Below are 16,813 nucleotides of genomic sequence, written 5' to 3' on the forward strand. Positions count from 1 at the left end.
GCCGAGCGGGGCACCGAGCACCGAGCATGGGCTGAGCATCGGGCACCGAGCACCGGTACCGAGCATCGTGTACCGGGCACCGAGCACCGGTACCGAGCACCGGGCGTTGAGCACCGGCTCCCCCGAGCCGCCCCCGCCCCGCTCCGCTCTCCTCCCGCCGCTGCCCGTTTGAGCGGGCGGATCCCTCCCCCTCCTCCCTGCGGAAAGTTGCACAAAGTTGGGTCAATCTGGGCTTTCCCCCCGTTTTTATTCGCCGCTCTCCGCCGGGACGCGCTGCCCGCTCGCGCTGCCCGGGCCGGAGCGGCGGGGCGGGGGCACCGGGGGCACCGGGGCCCGGGGCAGCGGGGATGGGGACCCCCGGGCTTCCTTCATCCCGGAGCAGCGGGGATGGGGACCCCCGGGCTCCCTCCGTGCCAGGGCAGCGGGGATGGGGACCCCCCCGGCTCGCTGCATCCATCCATCCCCGAGGCAGTGGGGCTGGGAATGCCGGGGCTCGCTCCATGCCAGGGCTGGGGACCCCCGGGCTCTTCCATCCCCGGGGGCAGCGGGTTTGGGGAGCTGCTCTCCCCCTGAGCCCCCGAGGCAGCAGGGCTGGGGTTTTTCCGGGCTCGCTCCATCCCCGCGGGTGCGGGACTGGGGATTCTCCCGGATTTGGGATTCCCCTTCCATCCGCGGTGCTGGGGACCACCAGGCTCCCTCCATCCCGGGGGCAGCGGTGCTGGGATTCCCCCGGGTTCCCCTTCCATTTCTGGGCGTCCAGGGCTGGGGTCTCCCGGTTCCCCTCATCCCCGCGCTCGGGCCGCTGCAGCTCCCGCAGCTTTTTCACCCAAAATGCGACGGATGCTGCTTGGGGGTAAGAGCAGCCCAAGGCTGGAGCGCCGGTGCTCCCGGTGCCCTCAGCCCTGCCGGTAGCTGTCCCTCCCTCAGGGGTCCCTCTCTGGGATGGGATCATCCCCCGTGAAGTGTTTTCCTGCCTTTCCCGGTGCCACCGGCGCACCTGGCGGTGCCCGGGCCGGGCTGTGCCGTGCCCCGGTGCCGGGGCTCGGGCGGGGTCGGTGGCTCCCGCCGCTGCTGAAGTGCTGGATAGCTACTGCTGCTGACCGCTGCCTTCTGCTGCTTCCCCAGGAGATGATAGAGAGCGATATCCCGTCCATAATGTCAGGGATCATTAGGAATTCAGGGCAAAGCCACCACCCCTCGCAGGAGTACAGGTGAGGTTTTATCCGTCTCAAAAACGTGCACTGCGCTGGCACAGCTGCCAACTCCTGCTGCTTCCTCCTTGCTTCCTAAAAAATCCTTTTAGCATGTAGAAATCCACTTTTCTTCTTCTGTATTTTTTTTAAGCTATCTGAATTATTCCTCCACTCTAAATAAGATTTCTAAGGCTGATGACCTGTTACAATGCATTCCTCATTTAGAAACATTCCTGTTTAAAGTATTCACAATGGTGGCATTTGGATGGAGGCTGGACTTGATAATCTTGGGGGTCTTTTACATCCATAATCATTCTGTAATTCTGTGGCTCTCTGATTTTGATACTAACCTGTATTTGATAAATACACCTCCAAAACTTTGGGCTGACCTCTCTGTAAGCTCTCTGTCTTGTGCAAGCGTTGCCACAGAAGGATATTCTCGTTAAAATATAATAATTCAAAAGTTCCCTTGCAGATCACTTTTTGCATTGTTATGGAGCAGTCATGGAGAGACTAAACAAGAGACACTGGAGGAGTTTTTAGCTGCAGAAAAAAAAAAAAAAGGCTTTTTGGGGGAGAAAGATAGGATTTCTCTTACTGCAGCAAAAAAAATCATAACTTTCTTCTTTTCCTCTTTTTAAAAACCTTTGGGCCCTCTGTGAAATGTTTTGAACTCAGTTCTCTAAAGTTTTTCACCCACTTGTGATTTCTTTACCACGGCTTTAAAACAAATTATTTGACCTCGTTTAATAGTGGCAAATTCTGATAAAAATGCATAAAATCTGAACTGCACCATAAATGCAGAGCAGTATTTGTCCTACTTCATGAGAAAACACTTTGGATTATGTAAAAGAAAATCTTTTAGACTGAATGATTTTAAGAAAAGAATAGACCTGTCAAATTCTATCAGCTCTGTTTACTCTCCTGCTGTCACCACAGTCCAAGACTGGAACCCACAGTCCTGAGTTCTCCATGGGGGAGCATCAAGGCTCCACAAAATGGGGAATGGCCTCCAATTAGCGAGTGGGAGGCTGGGGCTGTGCTGAGAATACTCCTCTGTCTCATTTGGAATCTTTCAATGGGACAGTTGGACTTGGAGGAGGAAAGGCTGGGAAGGGAGGGGATCAAACCCCCAGACACCCATCAGCTTGCAGGCAGATTATGCTTACAGCTGGAAAACTTGGGATTTTGGAATTTTTTTAAATTTTTTTTTTTTATTTTTTGGTAAAAGGGATGTGGGAAAAATCTGATTTTAACAGACCTTTGAATTGTGCGGCTCCAAAGCACCTGCAGTAAATTTGCTGTGGCTCGGGGTGGTGATGAGCTTTGGGCTGCTGTGTGAAATCCCGGGACTTTCTGCACCCCAGTAAAATGATTTTAGGCAAATATTTCTCCCAGCCGTGCAGCTGTGGGATATAAAACAGCACAGGGATGGTTAAGGGCCATCAGATCTCCTCCACTGCCTGTTTTTGTGGCGCTGTCACTGCCTGGCTGCAATGCAAAGAAATTCTTTATTTTAGGAGCTGCCTCTCTCAGTTTCCTACAGAAAATACCCCCATATTCAATATATTCACCCTTGTAGGGCTGACAAATATTTCTAATCATTCCATATCACATTTAAGGGAATGAAAGTAGAGAATTTTAGCACACCGAGATTTTTTAACCCTTAGCACTTCCTCCTTGTTAATCATAATTAATAATTTAACATGTCTTAGTGCCACTATTTTGATTTTAAATCACAGCACAGGCAGACCACACGTTTTCTATGCAGTGGTGGCTCGTGGTGGTTCAAGCACAAAGCTGTGCAAATTATAAGAGCCAGCTCCAGGCTTTTCCCATGGAATTTTTGGGCTGATTCCTGGGAATCCAGCTTCTTCAGCTCCTGGGTGCTGCAGCCTCCAAGCAATATTTTGAATTGAAATATGAAATCTGTCATTTTGATTTTAAGATCCGATTCAACAATATTTGGTGTAAGGACCACATTTCTATTTTTTGATGCTGTTATGGATTTCCAGTTGACAGAAGCCTTGTGGAGAACTTTGAAGGCCTTGCAATGCATTTCCTGTATGTTAAACAGGAATTAAGCTTTAAATTACCTATTTTTGATCAAAAAGTGTTAATCATTAATAATTCAATATATTAGTAGATTATATTGTCCTTTACCCCATTTTAATTATCTCTTTGATTCTTAAAAAAATTGTCTCATCAATTTTTTCCTTAATTATTTTATTTTGCCATGGTTTAGTGTAAAATCATATTAAGAAGCACAGGACTGCTGTACTCCCTAAATTCCAGACGTGACAGCATTCCAGCGTGGAAAAAGATGACAAATCTCTAATTTGAGCACATTTGTTGTGCTCTCACATCTGGGGTTTTTTTGCCCTGGGGTTGCTGGAGAGGAAGTGACACCTCTGTCCCCTGGGATGGATGGATGGATGGATGGATGGATGGATGGATGGATGGATGGATGGATGGGAGTGTGCACACAAAAGGTTACAAATGCATCACTAACAACACCCTAATTGTTCCTGGAGAAAATGCCAGTGTCCATTCCCGTGACATTCCCGTGCGTGTCTGACAGGCAGTGAGATAATGACTCCCAGTGCCCCAGGAATTCCAGCACCGGAGTGGCTTCATTCTTTCCCCAAAAAAAGAAAAAAAAAAAAAAAAAAAAGTGAGAAACCTCCAAGGAATCAGTCAAACTGGATTGATTTAAGTGGATTAGCACAACTGTTTCCTCGGCACTCCTGAAATGTGCTGATCTGGAGGAATAAATAAATTTGTGGCCTTTTGCTTCTCCCCAGGTCCCGCGGTGATGGCAGAGCTGGAGGGGCAGCACCTCAGGGTCCTGGGAGAGCAGAAGGGGCTCATCCCTCACCTCAGAAAGGCCAAAACAGGGAAAGAGAAAGGGAATTGGGGTTTTTCCAGCATTCCTGGGGATCTCAGGAAGCGGAGCTGCTGCAGGCCCAGAGACTGAGAGGGTTCTGAGAGCCCTGCCCAGGGACAGGTTGTAGAGCTGATGTTCCCTCTACACTGCTCTGACACCTACACAAGGCTCCAGTGCTAATGAACAGCAATTCCCAAAGAAAAAGTAGCTTCCCAGTCAGACCATGGTCCTGGTTTTAATATAAAGCATTCCTGGCGCTACGACACGTTCTGCTTGTTCTGACGTCGGTCAAAGGGCTGATTTTTGAGTTGTTTGGCTTGGGATTTTTTACCAAACAGGTTCCAGAGTCAGATCCCAGCTGTATTTGGCAAATCCCAGCCTGGGGATGGTTAGGGCAGAGCAGGGAATGAGTGGCTGAGGGTGCAGTGCTGCCATCACCTCTTGTTTCCTCTTGGGTTTAAGCAATACACATTTCACTGTGATCCAGTGTCCACTGATCCCACAGCAAAGTGCTGTAAGGGGGGTTGTGAAATGGGGAGCTGGGGTGGATAAAAGGCTCCAGGAGTGCAGCTGTGGCCTGTTCTTAGTGCCAAGTACCTCTGCAGGTGATTTTCAGAGTCCAGCATGGTGCAAGGAAAGGAGACCATCACCACCCGGCAGGTTAATGACGTTATTTTATTTTTCCTCACTAGTTTTTGTTCTGATAATGCAATGTTCCTTGAGTTGTAGATAAAGAGGGACCCTCTTTATCCCTGGAAAGATGCTTAATTTTTGTTCTGATTTCCAGCAAGGCCAGAAATAACTCAGAGATCTTGAAGACAGAGAGAGGGGTGGGATGATGGCTTGGGACTGGGTGTGTGTTGTGCCTTCAGGGAGGAATCACAGACCAAAGACTCTGGGAGCTGCTGAGTAAAGCAGGAGAGGAGCTGGGGCAGAAACAAGTTGGAAGGGACAGCTGGTTATGAGTGTGGAAACCAGAAAATAGTGGGGGAAAAGCACCTGGGAGGCAGGAAAATGGGAGGGGAAGGGCATAAAGGGAAGGAGCAGAGCAGCTGGAATGAGGAGCTGAAGGACATGAAATTAAATCCTTCAGTAAAACAGAGGACACTTCTCACCACGGACACAGCTGGAGGGTCACAATACAAATCTTTTCCTTGTCTTGCACATAAGAACTCTCTGTGCTTGGCCTGAGGATTTTGTGTAATCCCAGACAAAGAAAAACACCAGTTCTAGAAGAGGTTTTCTTTGGACTCTTCCTGTCCAATTGTCTGACTGGATAAAACATTGACCTGAGGATTTTCAGAGTCCAGCATGGTGCAAGGAAAGGAGACCATCACCACCCGGCAGGTTAATGACGTTATTTTATTTGACGTAATCCCAGACAAAGAAAAACACCAGTTCTAGAAGAGGTTTTCTTTGGACTCTTCCTGTCCAATTGTCTGACTGGATAAAACATTGCAAACAGCTAATTAAGAACCTATCACCCAATTGCTCCTGCCTGTTGAGCAGTTGTGTCACCTAAACCTGGGCTAAAAACTCAGGTGGCAGTGCTGAAAATGGGGAAAAACCCTGTCCATTGAGTGAGACTCAAACCTCTGGAATATCCCGAATGCAGCTGTGGGGTTTTGGCCTGGCTCTGTTTCAGGTGGAGGTTGATGAGATGAATCCTCGCAGTCTCCAGCCATGAGTTCACCATCCCATGCAATCTGGAGGTGGATAATTCATGGATAGTTCCCCTGGCAGTGGTTCCCAAGGTGAGGAACCACCTTGAGCTCAGCCTGAGGGAAGGGGGCAAAGCCCCACTGGTGAGTTCAGCTCAGATCCAGCTCTGGTGCTAAACTCCTGCAAGGCCAGGCCAGGAATGACTCCAATTCCACTTTGTGCCAGCAGGATGCTTTTGATGGTGGGGAGAAACAGGTAAAGATACCTTTAGGTAGCTGTGAGTGAGAATTTTGTGCTGCTGGCAGGCTGGCAGGCTCTGGTGAGCTTTGCCAGGATCACATCTGGAAAGGGGTCTCATGCCAAGGTGTTCCTGATCCAGTTACCCTGATGGGATAGATATTTTGGGCAGATAACTCCAGAGCAGATTGTAAAAACTAACAGTGCCAAGGAGCATTTCTGTATCAAACCCAGTTTTCCAGGCACTTTTCACAGGATCAGCATACACAGGAGAGAACTGAGCTCTAAACCCTCAGCACCCTCTGGATTCTCATCCTTGCAGGAGAGAAACAGAAACAGGGGGTGTTTTCCTGCAGAGAGTTGAAAGCAGGAGGGGTAAAAGTGGAGTTGCAGCATTTTACCTCACCCTGAAGAGCAACACCACGTTTGCAACACACCTGGTGGGACTGCAGCCTCCCCTCGCTGGGCTCAGTGGCTCCGTGGCTGTTCCAGGAGCCCTGGGAATGAGCAGGGGAGGCTCAGCAGAGCATTAATTACAGCCTATCACTATTTATCTCATTTACATGCACTGAAAGGCTGCTTTTACCACAGTGCCCCATTGTGCCAGGGGCTGTGAACCCCTAGCCAAAGGCAGGAGCTCTGACTCCTGGAGTTTGTCCTCCTGGAATTTATTCTCCTGGAGTTTGTCCTCCTGGAATTTATTCTCCTGGAGTTTGTCCTCCTGGAGTTTATTCTCCTGGAATTTATCCTCCTGGAGTTTGTCCTCCTGGAGTTTATCCTCCAAACTGAGATGAGCAGGGTGGTGGTGGGGAACTGAATGCAATCCCACCTGCTATTCCAACATGTATTTATGGATCTGTAGCTGTCTTGGCACAGGCAATTTTCAGGTCAGGAAGATTGAAGCCCAGGAGATGACAGTGTTGGTTATTCCTGTGCTTGGCTCTCTCTTTTTTTGCAGTTAAATTAGAATTTCTTCACTGGAAGCAGGGCACACATTGAGCCTGTGGCCTGGGAGATGTGCTGGGCTTATGCTACAGAATTATCCCCAGACTTTTAAAACTCCTCAGCCAGGCAGCAATGGGAATTCTTTAAAATGTCACCTTCTTTAAGACATGAGATATCTCAACATTGGTTTTGAAGGCAGCCTGAAGAATAATTTTTAAATTTGAAATCATAGAATCATAGTATTGTCAAATTATGGAAACACAGAATCATAAAATCATGGAAACAGAATCCCAGAATGGTTTGGGTTGGAAGGGACCTTAAATATCTTGTTTCAAGCTGCCACGGGCAAGGATGTAATTCTGATTGAATTTGCTTTTTCCTTCATTTTTTAACAGAACATTAATCTGATAACTGGCAAATCCATTTTAAAAAGAAGTGTAGTGAACAGGCTTAGGTGGTTTTAAAAGAACTGTAAACTCAAATTTAAACTGTGAAAGAACTGTAAACTCAAATAGGGAAGGGAAGGGAAGGGAAGGGAAGGGAAGGGAAGGGAAGGGAAGGGAAGACCATTGACTTGGAGAAAGAGCCCTTTTGCACACTTCTCTAGTTATTAAATACTATTGCATCTTCATATCCATTTAAAACAGAGCCTCATACAGTGACAGCAATTTCCCAGTCAATACCAGACCCTTTCCTCGCCCATATCCCTGTCCCTGGAGCGGATGCTGAGTGGGACACGCAGTCCCACCTTCCCACGGGCTGCCGGGGGCTGGGTGCATCCCGGGTGAGAGCGAGACGGGAGCCGCGGCTGGCCGGGAATGCGGCCCGGGAATGCTGATCCGGGCCGGGAATGCTGACCCGGGCCGGGAATACTGATCCGGGCCGGGATGGCTGATCCGGACCGGGAATACTGACCCGGGCCGGGAATACTGACCCGGGCCGGGAATACTGATCCGGGCCGGGAATACTGATCCGGGCCGGGAATACTGACCCGGGCCCAGAATACTGATCCGGGCCGGGAATGCCGATCCGGGCCGGGGAATACTGATCCGGGCCGGGAATACTGATCCGGGCCGGGAATGCTGACCCGGGCCGGGAATGCCGATCCGGGCCCTTAATGCCGATCCGGGCCGGGAATGCCGATCCGGGCCGGGAATGTTATCCGGGCCGGGAATGCCGACCCGGGCCGGGAATGCCGCTCCCCCAGGATGGTGATGCCGTGTTGCCGTGCCGCGGGCGCTGACCCCGTTCGTGCCGCCGGGGCGGGCAGCGCTGGCAGGGCGCGGGGTGCCAGATGGCGAGGGGACGTGTGTTGTGTGTCGCCTGTCACTCGGGGCAGATTAATGGGAGGTTTGTAAAAAGGAGCGGGTAAATTAAGCGGGGTCCCCAAAGACAAAGGGGCCACGTGCCGCGGGCGGCGGGCGTTGGGCGCACAAAGGGCCCGCGGCCCCCCCCCATGAACCAACTGTTGCAAACGACCCCCAGCCTGCCCAGTTTTCAAATCATTTCATGCCCCTGTTTTCTTCCAATCCAGCCAATCTCAGCGCCGGGAGAGCCGTCACCTGATGGTTTGGGTTTTTAAGTCCCCAAGCCTCGCGAAATAACGGCGTAACCATGGCAATGCTAATTATTGCCCTATAACTACAGTAGGAGAGAGAACACTGCGAGGGAGATTTGAAGAGGGTTTTTTTTTTTTTCCCTTTGGCTCTTGGTCCCGTGTTGATTTCTTCCCCCCCCTTTCTCCTTTACAAAATCTTTTTGCAAACAAGTGGCGTTTTGCCTTAAAGATCTCCCCGATAGTGGTTCAGGGAGCTTTGACAGGTGTTTCTGGAATTCCTGAATAGAGGAGCTGAAAGCTCCAGGGCAGGCAGGCACTGGAGTTCTGCCTTGCTCTTTTAAGCTGATTTAGAGTCGTGTAAAACATAAAAGATGCTTCAGCAAGAGACCAGATTTATTTAAGGTTTCTGCAGCATCACTTGGCAGCAAACACACATCAGCAGCCGACACCACTTTAACACATCTCCGAGAGCTCTTGAAAGCAAAAGGGTTTGAAAGCAAAATCAACTGCATCCAACTAAATTATGTTCTTCTGAGAGATAAAGATGTTTTCCTGGATCTGAATCCCTTTAGGTTTGCCCTGGGTGTCGAGTGACAACTTCCTGACATAATTACTGCTTTACTCCTCAAGGTACCAGTGACTCCTGTAATACTGTTGCACACAAATTAATTAATTTAGCCTTTCATTTGCAAGAGTTCTTTTATCAACTTTAACAGGGAGTTTGGACCACACAGGAATTTTTGAGTACTGAAAATACATTCCAATATTCCCGTTTTGTACCACATGCTCTGTCAGAAGCAAAGCAAAACAGGTGATCTGGAGCATGTAAAAGGTGTCAAAAGCAGAGCTTTAAACCAAAAGCAGCCTGTCACAGCTGTGCCTGATGTTGTTGCTGGTGCCTGGCAGATACGGTGCCTCCAGTCTCAAACCTTTCATTCTGGTCCTTTATTCTGTCAAAAACTGCCTAAAAATTGGTTCTTAAAGTATCAATAACTTCATGTATCTGAATGGAAGATATCAGCAGTTCAGTCTGTGAAGTTCTTTTTATGCAGCCGCTGATCTGTCACCACTGACAGGATCCAGGGGCTGGGAAAAGTTTTCCCAGGTGTTCCAGCAGCAGCAGCAGCACACATTCCCCAGGAGCTGAGCACAGAGCTCCTTCCAAGGCTCTGGATTGCAGGGTTAATACCAGGTTCTAAGTCCTGGTTCCTCCCCCATCAAAGCCAAACAAGTGCAAATTTCTGACAGATGTGACAACAAGGAATCAGTTTGGGTTTGTTTCCAGGAAGTTTCTCTGCTGGGTTCCTGGCCCTCCTTCCCCTACTTTTAAGAAAACCACAAGAGGTTTTCTTAACCAAAATGTTTCAGACTGGACAAAGGAACACAAAACCAGGTAAAGGGTGTCAGTACCAGCTGTGAAACCACAGGGCACATCTGGATTTGGATACAGAATTCCAGCCTGGTGGTTCTTTCCCCTGAGCTGCAGGAGCTCTGGCAGCCCATCCATCTCTTTCCAGGGACAATGCAGCAATTCCTGCTCCCTGTTAACTTTCCCTGCTGCTTTGCAGACTCCTGGCCTCAGACCCATCCCAGCTGAGTGAGGATGAGCTCCCAGGGGATTTGCAGTCCCTGTCCTGGCTGACATCCGTGGATGTGCCTCGGCTCCAACAGATGGCCAGTGGGAGAATGGATTTCAGCCTGGGGGCCCAGAATGCCATGCTCCAGCAGACAGGTACTGTGGGATGGGAAATGGGAATAGGGAATAACTGCTCCCTAAACAGCACAGCCTGCCCCTGCCACTCCCCCTCAGGCTCCCTTTCCCTATCTTTTTACATTTTGCTTCCTGTCCAAAGACCTGGAGCCTGTTGGCTTCTCATGAGGGCTCTGTTGGTGTCTTCCCCCCATTCCAAGAGGGAGAGAGCTTCAGCACTGAAAACACTCAGATCCCATGGGAATTTCTGCTCAGTCTGCTCAGTTCTGCAGCTGCTGGTGACTTGTTGGGCTGAGGTATTTTAAGTCCTGGGTCTCGGAGGTTTTCAACAGCTCTGAAATGAGATCATTAATCTTTCTGCTTTGTTTCAACACTGATAAAACAAAGGGCACCTCATTTACCTCACACCTCTCTGCTTCTTGCAGCCTTGCAGCGTGTGTTGCTTGAACTCCTTTCTTTCCCTTGTGAACATCCTTTAGGTAAACACACATCACAGAGCTCAGAGTGTCACCCTGCCTGCCTGAGAGCCCAAATCCAGCTAATGCTGAATGTGCTGTTTCTCTTTTGTAAGACACAGTGTCTGTGTCACCACCGTGGGCTGTTAAACAGCAGCTGCCTCTCATTCCCTGTCTAACGAGTTTTGGGAGCAGCTGATGTCATCTGGGCAAGCTGTGAAAAGCCAGAGAGGTTGGATTCTCCACTCCAGAGCTTCCCTGTGCTCAGCTGCATCTATTAACCCCCTTCCCTGAGCTGTGCTTCCATGGGAGCATCCCTTGCCTTCCTCTCTCCGCGCCAGGTGCTGTGGGGAACGCGATGCACTCGACGCCCGGAGCGATGATCCACGTCCAGGCCAGCCTCCCACAGGGAATCCTGGGCCTCAACTCCATTTCAGCACATGGAGCCAATGTAAGAGCAGGCCTTGGTGGCTTGTTATTGCCCCAGCTCCTGCGACAAGGTGGTGGGAATTCCTTGACTGTTGTGTTTCTCTCAGCAGATGAGCCCCTACGCCGTGGGTGGGCAGCTGTCCCCTGGTTTGCAAACACAGCAACAGCTCTTCCCTCCTCCTCATCCTCCTCATCCTCCTCCTCCTCACTCCCAGCAGGTGTTTGCCCTGGCCCAGAACCCCCAGCAGGTACTGGTATGTGCTTGTTGTCTGTCTTGAAGTACCTGCCAAGATCAAATCTAGATATCTTTTAAAAGAAAACCAAAATATCCCTAAACCCACACACCCACTGGACATTTTGCCATCTGTCATTTCCCTTCTTTTCCCTCTGCACGCAGTGTAACCCAGCAGCAATCTACAACACATCCTATGGGGCACAGCCACACTATTCCCAGCCACGCCTGGCTCCCCACTCTGCCCAGGAACTGCACCCAAAGCATTATCCCAAGCCCATCTATTCCTACAGGTGAGTGGGGAGCAGGAAGCACATTGCCTACAGCCTGTCCTGGGATGGCTGTGACACTGCAGGGGTGTCTGAGTCCTTTGGAAGGGAACAAAAATCCCCTCATCCATGCAGGAGTTCTGTGGAAGCTGCCTCTGAGGGGTAGCAGGAGTGAAAAAGGAAAGTAATTCCTGGAGAGCAGCACAGTGGGGAGAAACAACACAGAGGAGTAAAATCTTGAGGATCACAGGGAAATGGTCACAGCACCAGGCCTGGCAGAGCCCAAGAAGAAGGGTTTGGACAATCCTTTTGGGAATGTGGTGTGACTCTTGGGGATGGTGCTGTGCAGGGCCAGGAGCTGGACTCAGTGATCTTTGTGGGTCCCTTCTAAACCAGCTTATCCTGTGATTCTGAGACTTCTGAGCCCTTGGGAACAGAAACCCCAGGATCCCAGCTGTCTGTGTCTGAAGAGGTTGCTAGACCAGAAGAAGGTATGGAATGACAGGACAAGAGGAGTGATTTCCACTGCCAGAGGCAGGGTTAGATGGGATATTGGGAAGGAATTCCTCCCTGTGAGGGTGGCGAGGCCCTGGCACTGGCTGCCCAGAGAAGCTGTGGAAGTGCCCAAGGCCAGGTTGGACGTGGCTTGGAGCAACCTGGGCTGGTGGAAGGTGGCAGGGGGTGGAATTGGATGAGCTTTAAGGTCCCTTCCCACCCAAGCCATTCCATGATTCCAAGCCATTCCCGGGTTTCCTGCCCGCAGCTGTTTGATCGCCATGGCGCTGAAGAACAGCAAGACCGGGAGCCTGCCCGTGAGCGAGATCTACAGCTTCATGAAGGAGCACTTCCCCTACTTCAAGGTACCTGAGCATTCCCCAGCTTGGAAGCGCCACATCCCAGCGCCCTTTTCCCCCCGTTAACCCCTTCCTGCCCCCGGCAGACTGCCCCTGATGGGTGGAAGAATTCCGTGCGCCACAACCTGTCCCTGAACAAGTGCTTTGAGAAGGTGGAGAACAAACTGAGCGGGACCTCCCGCAAGGGCTGCCTGTGGGCCCTCAACCCCGCCAAGATCGACAAGATGGAGGAGGAGATGCAGAAGTGGAAGAGGAAGGATTTGGCTGCTATTCACAGGAGCATGGCTAACCCAGGTAGGGCTGGTGGCCCACATCCCCATCCTGCACATCCATGGCATTCCCTGCTGCCTCTGGGGTTACTGTTTGGGGGAATATTTTAATATCGAGTCATATTTAATGCACTTTTCATAGAGAAGCATTTTAATGCTGTTTCTTGCCTGTTCTTCTGTAAAACTCTCCCTTTCCTAAGACATTTTCTTATTTATAAAATAGAATGTAATGTTATTTATACTATAATTGGTACAACTATAATTGATATTTAATGTTATTTATACTATAATTGATAGTATATTTATACTAAAATAGATAGAACATTATAAATATTATGTAGCTATATCTACTATCTATATAATAGAATATATATCTATATAGATATATATACTATTATATCTATATATATCTATATAGACATATATCTATAATATTATATCTATATCTATACATATATAATATATATATTATAATATATAATATAATATTATCTATAATATATTTATTCTTTATATCTTATTTATTTATAATTTCCCCCCTTATTTATAAAATTTCTTATTTACAAAGAAACACGTTTTCAAAACTTTCAGGAGCTCGGTATTGACAAAACCAACTGGAATTTTTTTGCTACAAAATCAGTAACATGCAGTCAGAGACACATTATTTGTTTAAAAGCAAAAGGGCCACTACAACAGTCAGGAATTTTTTGTAGTGATTTGAGAGATAAGCAGAATTCTGAGTGTTTCTCTGACCACAGAGTTCTGCAGCTGGGGGTGAGCTGCCATCAGGGGTGGCTGGGCTGCTCTGCAGTTTCATGATAACTTCTTTAGCTCAGTCAGGGATAACCATGGAAGTGGGTTTGGGGAAGGAATTAAGTGGCATTTCTTTGCTCCCTGCACAGTCACAATCTGTGCTGGGTCACACACTGTGACAATCAGTTCATGCCATAAATGCAGTTGTGCTTTGGCCAGTCCCTGCTTGAACAAACGGGTTAAAGCATCTCTTTTCCTCCTTGGGGTGGGCAGAGGAGCTGGACAAGCTGATCACTGACAGACCCGAGAGCTGCAGGCGGCCCAACAAGCAGGCAGAGCCCGAGGGGCCCCCCCTGGGCCGCATCTCCGTGTCCCAGCTGCAGCCCCAGCCCATCATGACGCTGTCCCTGCAGTCCCTCCCGCTGCACCACCAGCTCCAGACCCAGGCTCGCCTCGCCCCCAACTCGCCAGCACCCGCACAAACTCCTCCTCTGCACACCCTGCCTGACATGAGCCACAGCCCCCTGCCCCACCATGCCATGGGACGTGCCCCAGACTTCCCAAATGTGGTGGTGGACATGAGCACGGAGGTGGATGCTCTGGATCCAAGCATTATGGATTTCGCACTGCAAGGTACGGGGGAAGGCACTGGGGGAGGGCTCAGCTGGGGTTTGTGGATGTGTTAACACTGAATATCCAACCAGGATCCTCAGTGGGATGTTCTGCGTGTTGGCATCTGCAGGGTGACTTCCCAGGTTACCCTCAGAAATGTCCCTGTGCCAGGTGGGACAGCAAAGCACCTTCCTGGCTCCAGTGCAGGCACTGCAGGGGGTGGAAGCAGGGGTGTCCAACCAGCTGGATCTGGGACACCACATCTCCCTGCCCCTGGGAAAACAGAGCTCTGCTCGTGCTTTGGGGCTCTCCTTCTGTGCAAGTAGAACTTCTCTGGTTTGTAGCAATGCCTGACATGGTCCTGGGTAGAGCACAGGTAGAGAGGCGCTGTCTGGAAAGGTCTGGAAGCAGAGGATTTGGGAGATAGACACTCTTGCTTCCCAGAAAGACCTGGAATCACAGGATTTGGGGGATCAGACTTGCTGCCCAGAAAGTCTGGAATCACATGATTTGGGGGATCAGACTTGCTGCCCAGAAAGTCTGGAATCACATGATTTGGGGGATCAGACTTGCTGCCCCTTGCACTGTGGTGCCACCCTCAAGCAGCAAATGAAGCCCTGTAGTCCCAGCCCCGGGGACCTGGGGATGGATGTGCTGCTGTGAGCAGGATTCCATCTTTTCCAGGGAACATTTGGGAGGAGATGAAGGACGACAGCTTCAGCCTGGACACCCTGGGTGCCTTCAGCAACTCCCCCCTGCATCTCTCCGACTGCGAGCTGGGCACGCCCGGCCTCACGCCCGTGTCCAGCGGCAGCGACCGCTCCTTCTCCGACCTGCAGGTCACTGGCCTTTACACCACCTACACCACCCTGGACAATGTGGCAGCTGCTCAGTACATGAACCCCCAAGGGAACAAACCCATCCCTCTGCTCTGAGCTTGGCACCGTTCCACGGATCCCAAGGGACGGTTCTTCCCCGTGGTTAAAATCCGACCGGGAAGCTCCAAGGGCTCGTCCTGCTTTGGGATGTGTTGGCTGCTTCCAGCGTGTGAGGCCAAAATAAATCAAGCTGGGACTTGTAAAACCACTTTCCCCCATGGCAAGGGCATGGACACTTGTGTTGTGGGACTGGGGAGCTCTCCAGAAGGACCTGGAAGGCAGCAGGAACTTTCACTGGAATGTAACTGAACTAAAAATCACCCAGTTAAGGGAATTAAATTTATTCCACGCTGTGGTGGAGCTGCTGTGTCATCACTGTCACAGAAGCCACCACAAGCCAAGGGGCTGGCCAGCCCCAAGTTGGTTGATTGTGCCCCTGGTGTGTCATTTTTTCTTATTTTGCCAAATCGGACAAAGACCTTCCCCAGTTCCTGGAGATATTTGCACCACTAACACTTTTCTGATGTAACTGTTGTTAATTTATTGTTAGGAGGTAGAAAAAAAGGAGCAAAACCACTAAAAAAGGAAAACTCACCTCCCTAGCAGACCACTGTTATATCTAGATTTGTAAAAGTCCAAACCCCTGAAGGAAGTGGTACTACTGAACTATTAAACTGATCACTGGCTAGAGGATTTTAGGAATTATGCCTATTTTTAGGATTTTTAAAAAAAAAATAGATTTATAGTCTTGTGTATTGTGCTTCTGTCCATTCTTGTGCTAGGCAGTATTACTATTTGTAAATTTATTTATATTTATTGTTATGAAAAGAAATTATGTGAACTGAGCACTGTTCAATTTGTATAATGCTGCAGTAACCTGTTTTACAGCCACTAAATTATTCATCATCAGAACCACAACCATCTTATCAGTTTTTACACTACATTTCTTTAATAAGCACTTTTGATACTGTGAAACTCATGCTTTTTAAAAAATTCAGAGACCAAATATTGTCACTGTACCTTTCATAATAGTCTTTGCTAATTAACTAAAAAACCTGATTCTAATGTAGCTTTTTTTAAAAAAAAAATTTCAAACCCTGCTTTGTACTTGTTAACATACATTGCAAATAATGTGATGAAACATCTGAAATATGTTGGAATTTAGCATTTAGTCTACTTATACCTCTGTGAGCAAAAAGTGATATTTATATCTTGGGTTTTGTCTGTTCCTGTGCATTCAGAGAATTTCCCGGTGCCGTATCCAGGTGCTCCCAGGCTTTTCTCTCCCACACCCATCCATGGATTAAAGCTGGAGGGTGCAGGATGCTGGAGTGGCCCCACAGGGCACTTTCTTCCTTGAAAATATGAAGATCAGGGGCTTGGAAACATCTGTGCCTGTATCCTCCCAGTGCATCCCTCCCTGGCAACCTCTTCCAAAGGGCACCATGATGCTCCACGTCATAATTTATTGTCCAAGGACAAATGTGATAAATGATCCTTTGCTGTGACTGGTGTCACCTATGATGTCTTTGCTTTTTTTAAATAAACATTTCTTAGCACTACACCTGGGGCATTCTGGATGTGCTGTGTGCTCTGGTGTCACTGTGGTGCCTGCTCTGGTGTCATGCTGGGCTTTCCAAGGCTTCATTCCCCGTACAGACCCTATGGCCAAGCTGAAGGTGGATCCTTGGCTCAAATCCTCCAGGAGAGTAAGAGTTTACAGGTATTTACTGTAAGAGTTCATAGATATTTACTGTAAAAGTTTATAGGTATTTACTCTAAGAGTTCTTCCTCTGTGGTGCCACCCTGTTCCTGAAACCCTCTGAAATGCCTGGAAAAGCTCTGGAACAGAGTGGGAACAGGAGATGA

General features: G+C 49.1%; 1 protein-coding gene across 1 annotated transcript; it reads left to right on the forward strand.

Moving 5' to 3' along the window:
• Window positions 1–10,033: 10,033 nt before the first annotated feature.
• Window positions 10,034–16,791, forward strand: FOXN4 (forkhead box N4; the record flags this gene model as incomplete). Its single annotated transcript, XM_041489162.1, has 8 exons — window positions 10,034–10,214; window positions 10,990–11,099; window positions 11,188–11,325; window positions 11,475–11,602; window positions 12,342–12,438; window positions 12,519–12,726; window positions 13,728–14,087; window positions 14,751–16,791. Coding segments are annotated over 8 exons (1,473 nt in total), but the record flags the coding sequence as incomplete, so codon positions are not given.
• Between the last annotated feature and the right edge of the window lie 22 nt (window positions 16,792–16,813).

This window comes from Pyrgilauda ruficollis, unplaced genomic scaffold, assembly GCF_017590135.1.
Source record: "Pyrgilauda ruficollis isolate IOZ18807 unplaced genomic scaffold, ASM1759013v1 scaffold9, whole genome shotgun sequence".
NCBI lineage: Eukaryota > Metazoa > Chordata > Aves > Passeriformes > Passeridae > Pyrgilauda > Pyrgilauda ruficollis.